Source organism: Staurois parvus, unplaced genomic scaffold (assembly GCF_062004578.1).
Source record: "Staurois parvus isolate SC_StPar_1 unplaced genomic scaffold, SC_StPar_1.0 ptg000574l, whole genome shotgun sequence".
Classification (NCBI taxonomy): Eukaryota; Metazoa; Chordata; class Amphibia; order Anura; family Ranidae; genus Staurois; species Staurois parvus.
Genome location: NW_028318370.1, coordinates 1,965,803 through 1,983,678, shown reverse-complemented (window position 1 = coordinate 1,983,678; position 17,876 = coordinate 1,965,803). Strand labels below are relative to the sequence as shown.

Below are 17,876 nucleotides of genomic sequence, written 5' to 3'. Positions count from 1 at the left end.
GCCCCTTCACCAACAATTCAACAGTACAAAAAATGGCCACTGCCCCAGTCTATATCTGGCCTTCACAGCAAGGAACACATGGACGGGCGACGCATGTCAAACAACAAAAGAGAAAAGTTCCCAGCTCAACTTGCCAGCCAGCTTGTAAACAAACAGAATTAACCTAACAGTATGCATTAAAAACAAGGGTTTCATTAGCACACATTTGCAAATACATACGTAAGCTACAGAGCCACATCACAGCACCCCGATATTCTGCATAGTTCTAACTCTACGGATTTGTTGGTGAGGGGGCGCACTGGACACCCTAGCTGCCATTGTGCTTCATGCTGGGTGTCCGGTGCGTTCCTGTACCTTTAAGGAGGGGTGGGCTCCCTTGGTCTATCCTTTAAGTACATGTGCCTCTACACACAATTTGTAGAGTTAGGACTACAGTAGATCTTGGTGATGCAGTGTATGTATGTGCAAATGTGTGCTAATGAAAATTATTTTTATTGCATACTGTTAGGTTAATTTGGTTTGTTTGAAAGTTGAGCTCAGAACTTTTCTCTTTTGTTGTTTGACATGTGTTCCTTGCTGTGAAGGCCACTTATAGACTGGGGCGGTGGCCATTTTTTGTACTGTTGAATTGTTGGTGAAGGGGTGCAATGGACACCATAGCTGCCACTGTGCTACATGCTGGGTGTCTGGTGTGCTCCTGTACCTTTTAAGGAGGGGTGGGCTCCCTCAGGTCCACCTGTTCTTGGTCTATTCATTAAATACATGTGCCTCTACTATGGGGGCTCTCACAATTTGTAGAGTTAAAATTACAGAATATTGGGGTGCTGTGATGTGGCTTACGCATGTATTTTCAAATGTGTGCTAACTAATCCCGTTTTTAACGCATTCTGTTAGGTTAATTCTGTTTTGTTTTGCAAGCTGGCTGGCAGGTTGAACTGGGAACTTTTTTTTTTTCTCTTTTTGTTGTTTGACATGCGTTGCCTGTCCATGTGTTCCTTTCTGTGAAGGCTAGTTATAGACTGGGGCAGTGGCCATTTTTTGTACTGCTGAATTGTTGGTGAGAAGGTGCACTGGACACCCTAGCTGCCATTGTGCTACATGCTGGGTGTCTGGTGGGCTCCCTCAGGTTCACCTCCCTCTGGTCTATTCATTAAATACATGTGCCTATACTATGGGGGCTCTCAAAATTTGTAGTTAGGACTAAAGAATATCTGGGTGCAGTGATGTGGCTCTGTAGCTTGCGTATGTATTTGCAAATGTGTGCTATCTAAACCCCTGTTTTTAATTCCTACTGTTCGACAGGTTAATTTTGGTTTGTTTGCAAGTTGTATTGAACTTTCTCTTTTGTTGTTTGTCTTGTACATCCTACCTGACAAGGCCCCCAGTATCTCCCCATGCACACCCCCCCCTGCACTTTGTACCTTCTGCATCTCCATTTACACATTTATCTGAACACCCTGTATTCAAATACTCCAACACTCTGTATCTCCTATATCTCCAGCACTTTGCACTTCATGCTTCACCTGAACTCTGCATCTCAATACTCCAACATTTTGCACCCCAGTACTCCAACACTCTGTACTCCTTGCATCCCCAATACTCCATCACTACACCCTGTGCATCACCTACACTCTGTGCCTCAATACTGCAACACTCTGCTCCCCTGCATCTCTCACTTGAATATGGGATTTGTGGAGAGGGCCTCACCTTGGAGTTTGCCCACCAGCCCTCTTCTAAAATGGTTGTCTCAGTGCCATGTGCTTCTGTGCATGGCTTACAGCTCCATACTTCCCACATTGCGAGCTTCAACCAGATGTGCCCCCCCCATCACAAGTGGGAGATTCTGGGAATTGTAGTCAGAGAGTGATGAAGCATTGAGAAAGGAAGGGCCAAGGGGTGGAGGGACGGAGAACTCTGAGCTGCCCACAGGCAATAGCCCCTATCAGGTTTTCAGGAGGGCTGTCTGTACCTCTCTATTGGCAGCTCTGGTATTAAGTAATCAGGGCCCAAAGGACATCTCAGCCGTTACAATGTGAAACAAGCATAATAATCAGATGGCTTCTTTACACTCTCATGCGCAATTCCCTATGCTTTGAGAATGGTAATTCACATTCCATTTGAGAACTAGAAATGCATGTAAGGAGGACTGAGGTTGGGCAGGTCTTGGCACCGAACTCTAAAAGCTCTTCTCTGATAGGACAACCACCCACCTGTTATTGAGTTCAGCTCTCCACTACATTGCGGCATACTCCTGGTCTGAGGCCTGCTCATGACATCCCTGGTCTCAATATCAGAGAATAAAGGAATGTCCACGCACAAATGCTATATTCTGCACTGTACTGTAAATGTTCTGTGACAAGTTACATTGACATACTAGCAGAACCTTCAGCATGGAATGCCACGTGCAAGGTTCTGCAGCAGTCATTTTAGTGCAGAACGCAAGCACATCTTTTAAGCCATCTTCCCTCTACACCTCCATTCCTCTCCTTGGGAGCACCCCAGAATTGGAACCTCTTCCCTGTGTATAGTGATTTTACAGCATTCAGCTTCCATCACCAAGTTAAAGGACCTGTAGTTGAGGGTCAGGAGAGATCAAGGTACTCTCAGTATAATAGTGTCTTTACAATGTTCCTTCCATAGCTCTGCCCAGCCTGGTATGTTCCCCATTGGCATACTACCATTACTCACATCAGAGAACTCTGTCAAGGCCTTCAAGGCTTTAAGCTCCCAGGACCTTCCTTCAGAAGGTCAGACGAGACAAGGCAACTACAGCTATTCTTCTCATGTTCTGTGTCAACAAGCCTGGCACTTCAGGCCTGCAAAGAGCCTTTTTAATTAGTACTGCAGGAGCAGGGATGGACTGACCATTTGGAAACTCGGGCACTGCTATTCCTATCCTACATGTTTGTTCTAGGCCAGTGACTCACAAGGTCATCAGAGTGATATCCTGCAGTCTACACCTTTTAGCAACAAGTCAACAATGGCAGCACTTCTATTTCTAGGCTTACAGGTCCACCCCAGAGTACCAAACAAACTGCATTATTTCAGTATTAGTTGTCAAACAGTTGCATGATCCTTATCTACTGATTACATATTAAGGTGTACCTACCGATACGCTATACATTTCTTTATTCAATAGGAATTATTTGCTGAAATATACCTCCTCAGATTTCTGTTATAGCTTGTAAATAACTGTACAATACACACTATAGAAACCACTATCTGTCTTGTGTCGGGATTCTAGCAACAAAAGAGAAAAAGTCCTGCTCTGTGTTGGAAAAATTGCATGGTTTGTTTATGAAATATTTTCTGCTTCGATATTGACCCTACGCATTGTCTGCAAACACTATAAATGTATATAACTGGGAAAGTCAGTTGCTGTCTGTCCTGTCACTAAACCAGATACAAGCACCATCATGACACCCAAGCTATGGCTCCTTCTGGTGACTGCAACAATTCTAGGACTTCCGAGTTTGGCTACTGAAAATGGAAGTGGTGAGGAAGACTTATGTAAGTAATTTCAACTCCTAACCTAAAAAAGCATACAGAAATGAGGCTGACTAGTCTAAGGTCCATGTCACATGTTGGAATAATAACCGACATACTGAATGGTATTTGCTGCAACACTGCAGAACCTCACTTTCTTGCAGCAAGGCATTGATGTAATTAAATCTCTTTATTTGGAAAAACTAAAACATTTTGTTAATTGCAAAGCCCCCAATTGTCCATTTGAGACCAAATCCCGCTGTCCTTCTGGCACCCTCAGTTGTCACTTATTTTTGGTCTAAATTGTATATCTCTATACAAAATGTATTTTACTAAGTGTTATACTGCTCTAAATGTTTTTACCAAAACACTGTATTATTGCATTTTGTTATTTTAGATAAGCCATTTATAAGGAAAAAGGTTTAAGTACTTGTGTGGTTTTAGTCCAGTGGTCCCCAATCTTCAGCTCTTGCAAGCCTTTATCTGGCTCTTGAGGCACTAACTCCTACTGGTACAAGACACTATTCCTCCTGCTGACACCAACGATGGGAAACTATTATTCCCACTGATACCAATGATGGACCCCTAATACTCCCACTAATACAAATGATTGGGCCAGTTTTCCCACTGATACCAATGACTGAGCACTCTTCTTCCCACTGATGCCAATTATGGGGCACTAGTCCTCCGCCCTGATACCAACGATGGGGCTTTATTCTACCACTAATACTAGTGAAAGAGCACTATTCATCCCATTAATACCAATGATGGGGCACTATTCATCCCATTAATACTAATGATGGGGCATGATTCCCCTCCCACTGACCACAAACACTTTGCCACCAAGTCTGAGACAGTTTACTGATGCTGGGGCATTTTCTACTCCCACTAGCCACAGTCCAATCCTCTAACCTTTCCCTTCCCCACCCAAGTTGATTAACATTTTGGCTTTACCTACACTGTAAAGATTCTCTAACCAAAACCTTTTTTTATTTTGGATAGTGTGGTGAATGTTTAGAACCCCTGCCTGGCATTTATCTGCAATCCCTTTAGAGAGACTCGCGCTCTCAATTTGTGCTGGTGAACGTTGTCTAAGGCTAGGTTCACTCATGCAGTGCGGTACATCGCAAGTGATTCGCACAGGAACCGCACTGCATTCCTGTGCAAATCCCATGTGATTTGTGTGCGGTGTGATTGAAGCTATACATTTTGTCTCCAATTGCACTGCACCCACACCAAAAAGGTACAGGACCCTTCTTTGGGTCCGCACTAGAATTGGATCGCATGGGTATTCACACCTATTCTGCCCATTGCACTGCATTTTGTGGACCGATTTCAGGGTGTTAACATACACACCCACATCGGTTCACATGAACGAGGTGCAATTCTGATGCGGTGCGGAATTCTCAGAAAACGCAGAAAATTTTGCCCCAAATAAGTGTGAACTCAGCCTAAAAGTGAGGGAGAAACCAAAATTTTGAGTTGGTCAGAGCAGGATTTGAGGGTACATCTTCCAGCAGGGACACTTGCTGTACTGATATCTAAGATCTCATGTTGGAGAGATTTCTAATTTTATGTTGGGTCACCACATCACCAATGGAGCATAGATAAGGGGGGGGGGGGGGGGGTTGGGAGAAACGAATGGGTTTTCACAATGTCCAACTCCATCCAAAATGAAGAGGGTTTTGGCATTAGTTATTCTTTGACGGCTTCCCACCCAGTCTATAGCAGAATGAGTGGGAGCTCTTCCATCCAGAGTGGACGTCATATGACATCCTCCCAGTTGTGCCTCCTCCACACTCTAGAAGCCATGCTTCAGCTCAATCTGTCACACTGGACACAGTGGATGATATATCACTGTACCAAGGTGGCCCTGATACCATGTGATTGCTGTGACCAGTGATCACATGGCAGCTGAACACAATGAATTGCATTCATTCATAGCCGTTCATTGTGTACTATTGTGGTGATCTGTGATTGGTCTTGGTAATGACATGTTAGACAGGGTCAATCACAATCCATTTGTACCATGTGATAGCTGAGACCAATCACAATAGAACACCCTGTGACTGAATGGATGCCATTCATAAAAACGATTGCTTATAACAGTGACCATCACTATTATAAGCAATTATAGTAAAAAAAATCTAATCCCTTCCCCAGAACAGTGTCACTGTAGTAAGCATGTACTGCACTGGTCAGTTTGTTAAAAAAAGGAAAAAAGTTAAAAAAAGAGAAACCAAAACCTTTTATTAAAAATACTGTTACAAGTCAATATCCCTTATCACCAGCACAGAAGACATATGATGACGCTGTGCTGCTCTGGTGACAGTGTGTAAAAAAAAAAAAAAAAAAAAAAAAAAAAAAAAACAAAACACATTTTATATAATTCAGTTTTCAAGAACTTACAAAAATTACAACTTCAAAAAACTCGCCATGCCTCTTACTAAATACCCTAGACTGTCTACTTTCCAAAAAGTGGTCCACATTAAAGTTCAGTTATTTGAAGTCCATTTTTAGTAATCTGAACAATCTTGTAGTTTTGCAAATTTACTTTTTGACAATTTCCACTCATTTTTGTGAATTCTGTGACACGTAGTCACTATGCACTGTGAGTAGGCACTCCTGTGTCACACATTTTACAGAGCCTGACTTATGAACTACAGTGGTGATGAGATGTTGGTACAGGAATCGCTGCTTACAGGTAGAAAGGTACCATGGAATATGTAGTAGTCCTTAGAAATTTTGAAGCATCTGCAATGCAATGCAAGGCTTCTCTGGCTAAACTGGTGATCGTGATTTCATCTGCCGACTTTATCTCTACCTCAGCCTTGTATTCATTGATAAAAATACAAGCTTCACCTGAAAGGCAGAGGAGCATTGGGCCCAACTCTTCATACAGTATGTGGCAGCAGAGGGAAAGTTGCCGAAACACAGCGCTGCCTACTGTATGTAGCTAATGCTGATACAGTATATTACAGCAGCCACATTGTTCTGTAATGGAAATAGTTTGTTGGGCCAGCTTGGTCAAAACACTTTCTCTTCTTTTTTTTTTTTTTTTTTTAAATGACGATACCCTGGAATTCTACATTAATATCCATCTATAAAATGTGTGGCCAACAGATATATGGGTGCTTGACATATCCAAGTGGATGGCGTCCATTCAATATTAATTGGTAGTTCAAAGGTCACCAGCACTCCATGAAGAGCATCTTACAATTTTATAGTAGAAATATGCTTTCACAAAACGTATATCAACATTTCAGGTCTTCCCCCAACACATCCTAGTATTCCTATGTTGTCTTGAAAATGGGATTGTGTGTGTCACCTCACCACCTTTAACCCCTTGAACCCTGCACTAGCATGCCACAATTGCATGCATTGCATTGATAGTGCATACAATCTTGGCACTATGAAGCTTCTCATGTCCATAGTAGTATGCTATATGCTGTCATCAGCATTGTGCGTATTGAAGAGGACTTGGAACTCTGCCAACCACTTAATCTCTATAAGATTGACAGTTTCATTGGCAATCCATTTTTATGTACAGATAGATCAGTGGTTCCATCCAAAGGGAACATCACCAGCTGTGGTGGGTAATGGGAGTACAAAATGTTTCATCCCAGAACACTATAAAGCACAAATCGACATTCTTTCCTTTTGAGGTCATAGAATCTGGTAAATCATATCTATGGTGGAAGTTATGGTGTTATAGCTTGTAAACTAACTTCACTGGGGATTTTTCAGTATAAACTCTACATAGTTTAGATTGAGATTAAAATATTTACATAGCTGCTAAGGTTGAATAAGACACCAGTCCATCCAGTTCAACCTGTATGTGTGTATTTGTCACTACCACTTTCCATCCATCCATATCTGTACGTTGTGTTCACCGAGAAACACCAAAGTGTTTTTTTGTTTTTATTTGTAATTTATCTACACTTTCCGCTGACCTCACCAAATGTAGAAGCGTTCCACATTTTTGCCACTCTACTGGTAAAGAGCTCCTTATGCAGTTTAACATTGAACTACTTTTCATCCAATATCAAGTGTCTTCTTTAGAGACCTTAGGTTCAAAAGTGTTGTGTGGTGTGTCGTCCCCCCCCCCCCCCCCCCCTGCAAAGGATACACCTTAATTTCTGTAGTTGATGTAGTAGTAACTGATGCCCTCCAACCCCTTTTTATTAGCTTTGTTGCCCTTGAAACAATATTCTTCAAAACATGTTGCGGGACCTCCTAGATTTCTCCTTCGCAGATGATTAAGAAGTGCACGTGGGAAGTGTGGAGCTTTACTTGTATGGAATATTTAGTACTGAAATACTTGCACAATTCTTCCTATTGTGGTTTTAGATATACAAACTGCACCGAATGAGTGTGACGGCTCTCCATATGAGCGAAGAAACTGTGGATACCCTGGAATAAGCTCTTCAGACTGTGCCAAGAGAGGGTGCTGCTTCAATACCAGTGTATGGGGGGTAAACTGGTGCTACTACACTAACTCTGAAAGTGAGTACTACCAACGAGAACAAACATTACTGGAATCTGCCACAAAGAATAATATCGTGAGCTATCTTCGCTGTTATTGCGAAAACATTTTGGTCTGTTCCTTAATCTCCTTCAATAGAAAGTAAAGTAGAGCAAGGGCCTTCTAAACAAAGCCAATTTACAGTCCTTCAGACTATAGGTGGGCTGTGGCCAGTGGGAGTAGAAAATGCCTTAGGCTTGGTCAGTGGGAATAAAAATAATTACTGAGGTCAGGTGGGAGGAAGTGCCCAACCTGTTGGTATCAGGAGGGAGGAATAGTGCCCCATTATTGGTATTCGTGGTAGGAATAGTATCTTGTCATTGGTACTAGTAGCAGGAATAGTCTCCTCTTTGGAACAGTGGAAAGAGTGCCTGTTCCTTGGTGTCAGTGGGAGGAATAGTGCCCCAATGGCTGGATAAAGGTGAGCAAAGGGCCATATCTGAAGTGCACTTATTTTGGTTTTCCACTGACCTAAACAATCCTACCCTAGCCTAGCCTAGCCCATGTTTGTTTCCATTCAATGGAGAAGGGCTCCCTTTCATGGTTGTGCCTGCACAGTACAACCCCACCTCTAAGGGGCTTGTCTACCTCTATCTCCAAGCCAGGAGATGGCCCCATAAATATACAAGGGCCTGTAATGTGCTGGCAGGGCCAGGAGAGGGAGCATTTTACCACTGAATGTAAACTAACTCTGGTGTCAAATCGGTGGATCTCATTTGAGTGAAGGTAGGATTCTTGAGGTCAGAAGGACAAAGTGCATTCTGTCTGAAAGTGCACTTACTCTTTTAAGTGATATGTGGCTGGAAAAATTTGTTCCTCATACAAACCTGAGTTTGTGCAACTAGTAAACATTATTTGTTCAAATATATTTCCATTTATTCTTCGTGGATAAGGCTCAGTACTTGGTGAGTCCGGCTGACAGAATAGACTGTGGATATCCAGGGATTAGTTCCAAAGAATGCCATTCCAGAGGATGCTGCTTTAACTCCTCTATTCCCTGGTCAAATGGTGCTTCTTTTCCAATGACTGTAGTAAGGGTTTTTCCCAAGCTCTAACTTACATTATATACATGGTCTATATAGCACCAACAGTTTCTGCAGACAGTATGGATACAATACAAAAGGATTAGGTGGGACATGTGAGTTTACAATCTAAAAGGGAGGACAAGTGATATAAAAAGGTAATAACTGTGGAGGGATGAATTGATGAAAGTATAATTCAGTTTTGAGGCAGGATAGGCATCCCTGAAGAGGTGAGTTTTCGGAGATCACCTAAAGGTGGACATGGTAGGAGAGCCAGAGAACATCATTTCAAATATAATTTCCATTTATTCCTCCTAGATAAGGCTCAGTGCTCGGTGAGTCCGGCTGACAGAACAGACTGTGGATATCCAGGGATTAGTTCCAAAGAATGCCATTCCAGAGGATGCTGCTTTGATCCATCTATCCCCGAGGTCAAATGGTGCTTCTTCCAAAAAAACTACAGTAAGGGTTATTGCTATGCCTACAATCTATAAGGGAAGGGCAAGTGATAAAAAGATGACTGAGGTGAGATCAGTTGATGAAGAAAATAAAATTCAACTGAGGCAGGATGGTGGAACGGAGGGTAAGCGGGACAGAATACACAAGGCAGATGGCAAACACTTAAAGCTTTATTAAAACAGACAACAGTCACTCAATGGGGAGTAGTGCAGGGAGAGAGTCCAAAATACTTGTAATCCAGCCCCGGTGGGCAAAGTTAAAGGTTCTACAGCAATTTGTAATCCAAGAGCAGTCAGATAGCACAAGGGGAGCATACACTCACGCAAAGCTGATGCGATAGTCTCAGGCAGGGCTAATGTAGCTTCTGGGATCCCCCTTCCTCCAATGGAGCTCAGGCAGAGCCGGGGGGCCAATAGAGTCCAGCAGGACCCATCAGTGGTTGCCCAGCAGAATGGCACAACAAGAGAGACCAGTACTGGCCTCTTAAACCCCCTAAGCAGGAAGAGAGGCGGAGGGGGGTCATTAGCAGGTGACAATGAAGAGAATGCAACTACAGTAATTTAATTTGTGGCTGTACACAGAAAGGACTGGTTGGGCAGGATAATTAATGTGGGGGGAATACATTAATCCAAAAGTAAGGCACAAATTAGGGATGTATACACTAATTGAAATTGGGACCTTTTGTGGAGGGGCGAGTTAATTACAGCTAGGGGCCTTTGGCACACAGGAGTGAATACTATTTGGAGGAAGCTCTTCCTATGGCCAGGAGGGATTAGGAACAAGGAATTAATACCTGGGGATTAATAACTGGGCTGGCAGAGAACTCGTATCGCGACACTCCAGATCAGTAAGCAGGAATTGATAATTGGCTGGGCCCCTATAGCTATTGGTGGGCTGTGGCCAGTGGGAGTAGAAAATGCCTTAGGCTTGGTCAGTGGGAATAAAAATAATTACTGTGGTCAGTGGAAGGAAAGTGCCCAACCTGTTGGTATCGGTGGGGAGGAATAGTGCCCCATTATTGGTATTAGTGGTAGGAATAGTGTCTTGTCATTGGTACTAGTAGCAGGAATAGTCTCATATTTGGTATCCGTGGAAAGAGTGCCTGTTCCTTGGCATTAGTGGGAGAAGTGCCACAGTGTTGGTGTCGGTGGGAGGAATAGTGCCCCAATGGCTGGATAAAGGTGAGCAAAGGGCCGTATCTGACAGTTTGGATACCACTGACTTGGGGCAGGCAAAGAGAGGAGCAGAACATTATGGGCTATGTACATCCCTGACTAGGGATGCAGGACTCTGGACTACCCCTGTAGGGTATGGGCTGCTCTCTAACTATAGATGCAAGGTTGACATTAACACCATGTACTTCCTTAACTGGCATCCTACCTATGGGGAGCTCTACTGGCTCCAATGGCACTAACACTGCCTGTTAGTCCAAATGGTCCTGTACCTAACCCATTACAATGACTCTGGAGCCATCTAGTGGCCAGAGAATTACATTGAGCACGTTTATGCCCTTACCCTATAGATACAGTGGAGTAGTAAGTGTAGCCACAGAGCCAGGAAATGGGTTAGTTGCAGGATTACCAGTTGAAAAGAAATCCTGAAACAAAAAAAATGATTGCAGCCACTACAACTAAGGAGAGGGGGGGAGGGAGAGGGTGGAAAGAATACACAAGGCTGGCTGGAAGTGTGGGTGGGGCAGACACAGGAGGAGAGGACGGGAGAAGGAGGGGCAGCTTTCTCTCTCCTCTCCCATCTGGGGGAGGGGGAGGGGAACTGTCAGCACTGGGGACTGCATATGCTGACAGATCCCCTGCAGTGCTGGAGGGGGGGGGGCATCTGTGGGGGAGCATACAGAAGCTGACCATATGCTAGGGGAGGTGACTGGCGGCACAGAGCAAAAGAGAAATGCACGGTCCTCTATGTGCCGCCCGGCCCCCTCTCCAGCCGGCTCCATGGCTGACAGGTTCTGTCTCCTCACACATCCTTGCCGCCGAGAACACACACGAAGCCACCCGAGCATGCCCCCCCTGGCCAAGCACAGCCCTTTGTAGCGACAGCACTGGTCCCTTCTGCCTGGGGGCGGTGCCGCCCCCCTGAAAAGTGCTGCCCAAGGCAGATGCCTTGTTTGCCTCGCGGCAGATATGCCCCTGGTAACACATACAGGGAAACTGTCACAAAACATATTAACCCCCTACTTGCACCAACCAGGACTTATAGTTGCACTTAAAAAAGATGCAGCTTAGCAGCAAAAACATTCTACCCGGTAGGCACCCTCCTGCATGCACTCTCATCAATCTCATCTGCGCCAAAAAACTTTGTGCAGCCTGTAAACATTAATTGCCATTGCAGATATAATTTCAATTGTTCTTCATAGATAAGGCTCAGTGCTCGGTGAGTCCAGCTGACAGGACAGATTGTGGATATCCAGGAATTAGTTCTGAAGAATGCCATTCCAGAGGATGCTGCTTCAACTCATCCATTGCGGAGGTCAAATGGTGCTTCTACCCCAATGACTACAGTAAAGAATTTTACTATGCTATTCATACCATTTTTATTATAATACATGTTCTGTTAGTCGATCCTGCTCAGATGCTCACACACTGTAGTTCATAGCAGACATTTTAATAGATGCTCAAAGCTGCCATTATACATGTGTATATCCTAAGAACTACAACCAAAGAGAGGCAATAACACAGTTGTACCAGTATCTAAGTAGTGAGACCCCTAGAGGCCATACACAGCATATAACATATTGCTACATCCTTTCTCTTTTAAATAAAAGAACAATGAAATATAACAAACACAAAATGGTGAAGTAGAACATAGCTATAAGTTAGATATCCTTGAGGTGAGCCGGCTTTCTGATTGTTCTGCCAGCTCGCGTAACATATGAGGTTTCTTCACAGAAATCTTGGTGTTCTTCTGATTCTGGCAGTCTATTTTCTGGGACTGTCTCTCTGCCTAGAGACCTCCCTATGCTCCTCAGCAGTCCCTGTTTCTTTGTTGCTGGTATTCATAGTCTCATCGCTTTGAGTGTCCATATACTGTTCCCAGGGCCCTGTATCATCTCCTTCTTGTGTTTTTCTCAGATGTCTCCGATTTCTCCTCCATCTTCTTCCTTCCTCTGTTATAATTTCATAGGACCGTGGTCCCAATTTCTGTACAACCTTCGCTTTTTTCCAGTGTTTGTCATATTTGCCTATTGGCTGAATCCGTACATTTTCATTGCGCTGGTGAACAGGCAGATCTTTTGCAGATTTATTATAATAGAAAGCTTGCCTATCTTGATTCTTCGTTAGTTTGGCTTTAACATTGCCCACAAGCTTTGGCTTTAGTAGTTGACCTGCAGTTGGTAGGAGAGTCCTTGTACGTCTACTCATAAGCCGCTGTGCTGGACTGGTGTCTAGGCCTTGTGTGGGTGTGTTTCTGTGGTCCAGTATAGACAGGTATATCTCTGTACCTGCCTGTTTTGCCTTTTGCATGAGTCTTTTGGCTGTTTTTACTGCTGACTCCGCTTTACCATTACTCTGTGGATATCCAGGAGATGATGTCTGGTGCTCAAATTCCCACCTCTCCCTGAATTTTTTGAATTCTTCCGATGTAAATTGAGCAGCGTTGTCAGAGAACACAATATCCGGAATGCCATATCTGGCAAAATGGGCCTTGAGTTTTTTAATTACTGTTTTGGCCCTTGTGTCCTGTAAGTAGTCTATCTCCCAGAAGTTGGAAAAATAGTCCACAGTTACCAGATATTCCTTGTCGTTCCACGTGAACAGATCTGTTCCTACTTTTGACCATGGTCTGTTTGGAATTGGATGTGGTTGCAATGTCTCTTTCGGTTGCTTTATCATTGCACGATGCACATATTTCACACTGTGCTATAAAGTTTTTTATGTGGTCATTCATTCCGGGCCAATAAACATATTCTCGTGCACGACGTAGACATCCTTCTATACCTAAGTGAGTCGAGTGCAATCTTTCTATAATGTCTCTTCTAAGGGTTTTTTGGTATGACAGCTCTTTCTCCATTAAAGATGATTCCATGCTGCACAGAGAGTTCATCTCTTATATGAAAAAATGGAGAAACCTCCATTGGAGCATGCTGCTTGTGTTTTGGCCATCCCTTCAAGATGACAGTCTTTAGGCTCTGTAGAGTTTTTTATCTTCCGTTGTGCAGGTCTGTATTTGTTTCAGTCTGTCTTTTGAGACAGACAGATATTCACACATATTGATGCTTTCAATGTCTTTTTCTTCATTTGTGATGGGTAAGTAAGCTCTGCTTAGGGCATCTGCAATCAGTAAATCCTTCCCTGGACAGTAACAAATGTTAAAATCATATTTCTGAAGCCTTAACAGCATACGCTGCAGTCTTTTTGGGGCATTCAGTAGTGGCTTCTTTGTAATACTTCTAAAGGCTTGTGATCTGAATGCACCACCACTTGTCGACCGTAGGTGTACTGGTGAAATTTCTCTAACCCAAATACTACCGCTAGTAGTTCCTTCTCGATTTGAGCATATCCTTGCTCTGTTAGAGTTAACGGTCTGCTTGCATATGTGATTGGCTGTTTATCCTGCATTAGTGTGGCTCCAAGGCCGGTTTCTGAGGCATCACATTGTACTACCACTGCTTGATCTGGATCAAAATATTTTAGCGTTGCTGCGTCTGCAATAGCATTTTTCACTGACTGAAAAGCAGTTTCATGGCTTTCTGTCCATTCCCAGAGTACGTCTTTGTGAGTTAGCTGTCTCAGTGGCTCACACATGTCTGATCAATGCTTGCAAAATTTGGAAAGATAATTCACCATGCCCAGGAATCGTTGTACTCCACGTATATCTGTAGGTGTCGGCATGTCCTGTATTGCCCTCACCTTCTCTGGATCGACTTTAACACCATTTGAGGTAAGAAGATGTCCAATATATGGTACTTCTGTCATTTTTAGTTTGAATTTTGCCAGGTTCAGTTTGATTTGTTTTTTTCTGCATCTGTCTAAGAATTGTATCATCTTTTTATCGTGATCATTTGTTGCGGATTCTAGATCATCACCTTCCCCAACTAGTAGTATATCGTCTGCTATTATTTTTACTCCAGACAGTCCTTCCAAAGCTTGCATCAATTTTTGTTGGAACACTTCTGGAGCCGGGCTTAATCCCATTGGCATTCTCAGCCACTTATAGCGTCCAAATGGGGAAGAAAATGCTGTTAATAAACTTGATTCTTTATCCAGTTCCACGTGCCAGAACCCATTTTTCACATCACATACTGAAAATATTTTAGCCTTTGATAGATCTGGTAGAATATCTTCTATTATTGGCATTGGATAGTGATTTCTTTTCAGGGCCTTGTTCAGTGGCTTAGGATCAATGCATATTCTTAACTTGCCTGATGGTTTTTTCACTACCACCAAACTGCTTATCCAGTCTGTGCTTTCCTGTACTGGTGCTATCATACCTCTGCTGTGCAGATCCTGCAGTTCCTCTTTAAGCGGTTGCATTAAGGCTACAGGTACTCTTCTTGTAGGCAGTCTGGTAGGCTGTATTGTATGATCAATTTCTAGTTTGTATTTACCTTCCAGGCACCCATCACCTTCAAATAAATCGGCATACTCTGTTTTTATGTGGTGAAAATCCAAAATGTATTCTGCCTGTTTGGAAGTTTCTGAGAATACTCAAAATCCTAGAGCCATGATGTTATGGGACTGCACCTTTATTAAGTCCATAGCCTGAACTGCTTTAACTCCCAGCAAAGGAATGTGATCGTCCTCCTGCAACACAGTAAACTCCACTCTGTAGCTCTTTCTGTTACGTGGATTTCTTAAATTTAGCTTGCATGTTCCCATGGGTTTCAGAACACTTTTGTTGTACATGACCAGTACCTTATCAGTGGGCTCAATGGGAACCTGTTTGTTAAGCAGAGTAAATGGAATGACATTGCAGCTTGCTCCACAATCCAGCTGAAATCTTATGGGCTGTTCATCCACCATAAATATGGCAAAGAGCTGCTTTGCATCATTGGCTACTGGCTGTTTGACTACATTGACGTTCTCTGTTGCAGACTGCAGCCATGTGATGCCCTCTGTGCTGTCCTCGTCTGTGTCCTGGGTCACTGTGTGGACTTGTCTGTACTGTTTGCTGGTTTTGAATCTGCACACAGCTGAAAAGTGGTTCATCTTGCCACAAGTCCTGCAGGACTCCCCATACGCTGGACATTTCTTGTTGTCTCTTTCATGTCTTTTGCCACAGTATTTACACTGGACTGAGCTCACAGGGAGCCTGGGCCTTGCTCTGCCTTTTACAGATACTGCATGTACTGAGGCATCACTGGTGCCCTCCATCATCTTCAGCCTGTCTTTCGTCAGCTCAGCAGCCCTGCAGATTTGTATACATTTCTCCAAAGCCAGCTCTTCCTCCCTCAGTAATCTTTCTCTGAGGTGAGAGTCTCTGATGCCACACACTATCCTGTCTCGGATAAGGGAGTCCCTGATGTCCCCAAATCCACAGGTTGCAGCCAGTCTCCTCAGCTCTGTCACATATCTGTCCACACTGTCCCCAATCTCCTGATTCCTTGAGAAGAACTTGTATCTCTCCGCCGTCTCATTCTTTTTGGGGTCACAGTGCTTATCAAATGCTTGCAGTATGTCTGTCAGTGCCATGCTGTCTGTGAGCAGGGTCTCGGCTAGTTCTCTGCCTTTTTCCCCAATCAAGTAATAAAACAGCTTTACTTCCCTCTGTTCATCTCTGGGTGCCACTGTCAGGTCCACATACAGAGTAAACTCTTCCTTCCAGTGTCTCCATGTCTGTGAGAGATTGGAAGAAGTGACATCCAGTCTCTGAGGGGGTTTCAGGCCACTCTCCATAGTGCAGTCTGATAGGGACTCTGTACTTACAGTTGCTGATTCTCTGTACAGTTCTAGTGTCACACAATCTGTATTTGTAGACAGAAGACTTGCTATTCAGAGGTCCAGTGCCCAGCTGCCACCATGTTCTGTTAGTCGATCCTGCTCAGATGCTCACACACTGTAGTTCGTAGCAGACATTTTAATAGATGCTCAAAGCTGCCATTATACATGTGTATATCCTAAGAACTACAACCAAAGAGAGGCAATAATACAGTTGTACCAGTATCTAAGTAGTGAGACCCCTAGAGGCCATACACAGCATATAACATATTGCTACAATACACTATTTTTATAGTGCTAACAGTTTCTGCAACTGTTTGTCTGGGCTTCAACCTTAAAGCAGAAGTGCACCTATTTTGGTTTTCCCCTGACCTAAACAATCCTACCCTACCCAATATTTGCATTCAATGGAGAAGGACTCCCTTTCATGGTTGTGCCTGCACAGTACAACCCCACCTCTAAGGGGCTTGTCTACCTCTATCTCCAAGCCAGGGGATGGCCCCATAAAAATAAAAGGGCTTGTTATGTGGTGGCAGGGCCAGGAGAGGGAGCATTTTACCATTGAATGTAAACACTCTGGTGTCAAATCAGTGGATCTCATTTGGGTGAAGGTAGGATTCTTGAGGTCAGAAGGACAAGGTGCATTCTGTCTGAAAGTGCACTTACTCTTTTAAGTGATATGTGGCTGGAAAAATTTGTTCCTCATACAAACCTGAAAGTTTGTGCAACTAGTAAACATTATTTGTTCAAATGTATTTCCATTTATTCTTCATGGATAAGGCTCAGTGCTTGGTGAGTCCAGCTGACAGACTAGACTGTAGATATCTAGGGATTAGTTCCAAAGAATGCCATTCCAGAGGATGCTGCTTTAACTCATGTATTCCCGGGGTCAAATGGTGTTTCTTCTCCAATGACTGTAGTAAGGGTTTTTCCCAAGCTCTAACTTACATTATATACATGGTCTATATAGCACCAACAGTTTCTGCAGACAGTATGGATACAATTCATAAGGATTAGGTGGGATTTGTGAGTTTACAATCTAAAAGGGAGGACAAGTGATATAAAAAGGTAATAACTGTGGAGGGATGAATTGATGAAAGTATAATTCAGTTTTGAGGCAGGATAGGCATCCCTGAAGAGGTGAGTTTTCGGAGATCACCTAAAGGTGGACATGGTAGGAGAGCCAGAGAACATCATTTCAAATATAATATTTCTATTTATTCTTCATAGATAAGGCTCAGTGCTTGGTAAGTCCAGCTGACAGAACAGACTGTGGATATCCAGGGATTAGTTCCGAAGAATGCCATTCCAGAGGATGCTGCTTTGATCCATCTATCCCCGGTGTCAAATGGTGCTTCTTCCAAAAAAACCACAGTAAGGGTTATTGCTATGCCTACAATCTATAAGGGAAGGGCAGGCGATACAAAGATGACTGAGGTGAGATCAGTTGATGAAGAAAATAAAATTCATCTGAGGCAGGATGGTGTA

At 43.4% G+C, this 17,876-nt stretch overlaps 1 protein-coding gene across 1 annotated transcript in view; it reads left to right on the top strand.

Annotated features, from left to right (window-relative positions):
* Positions 1 to 3,392: 3,392 nt before the first annotated feature.
* LOC149450443 (uncharacterized) overlaps positions 3,393 to 17,876 on the top strand; it is a 50,356-nt gene continuing 35,872 nt past the window's right edge. Inside the window, exons 1-5 of the mRNA XM_089691892.1 lie at positions 3,393 to 3,510; positions 7,837 to 7,992; positions 9,352 to 9,495; positions 11,867 to 12,010; positions 17,619 to 17,762. Of these exons, the coding sequence (XP_089548018.1) occupies positions 3,417 to 3,510; positions 7,837 to 7,992; positions 9,352 to 9,495; positions 11,867 to 12,010; positions 17,619 to 17,762 (682 nt within the window). The 5' untranslated portion in view covers positions 3,393 to 3,416. The remainder of the gene's footprint in view (positions 3,511 to 7,836; positions 7,993 to 9,351; positions 9,496 to 11,866; positions 12,011 to 17,618; positions 17,763 to 17,876) is intronic.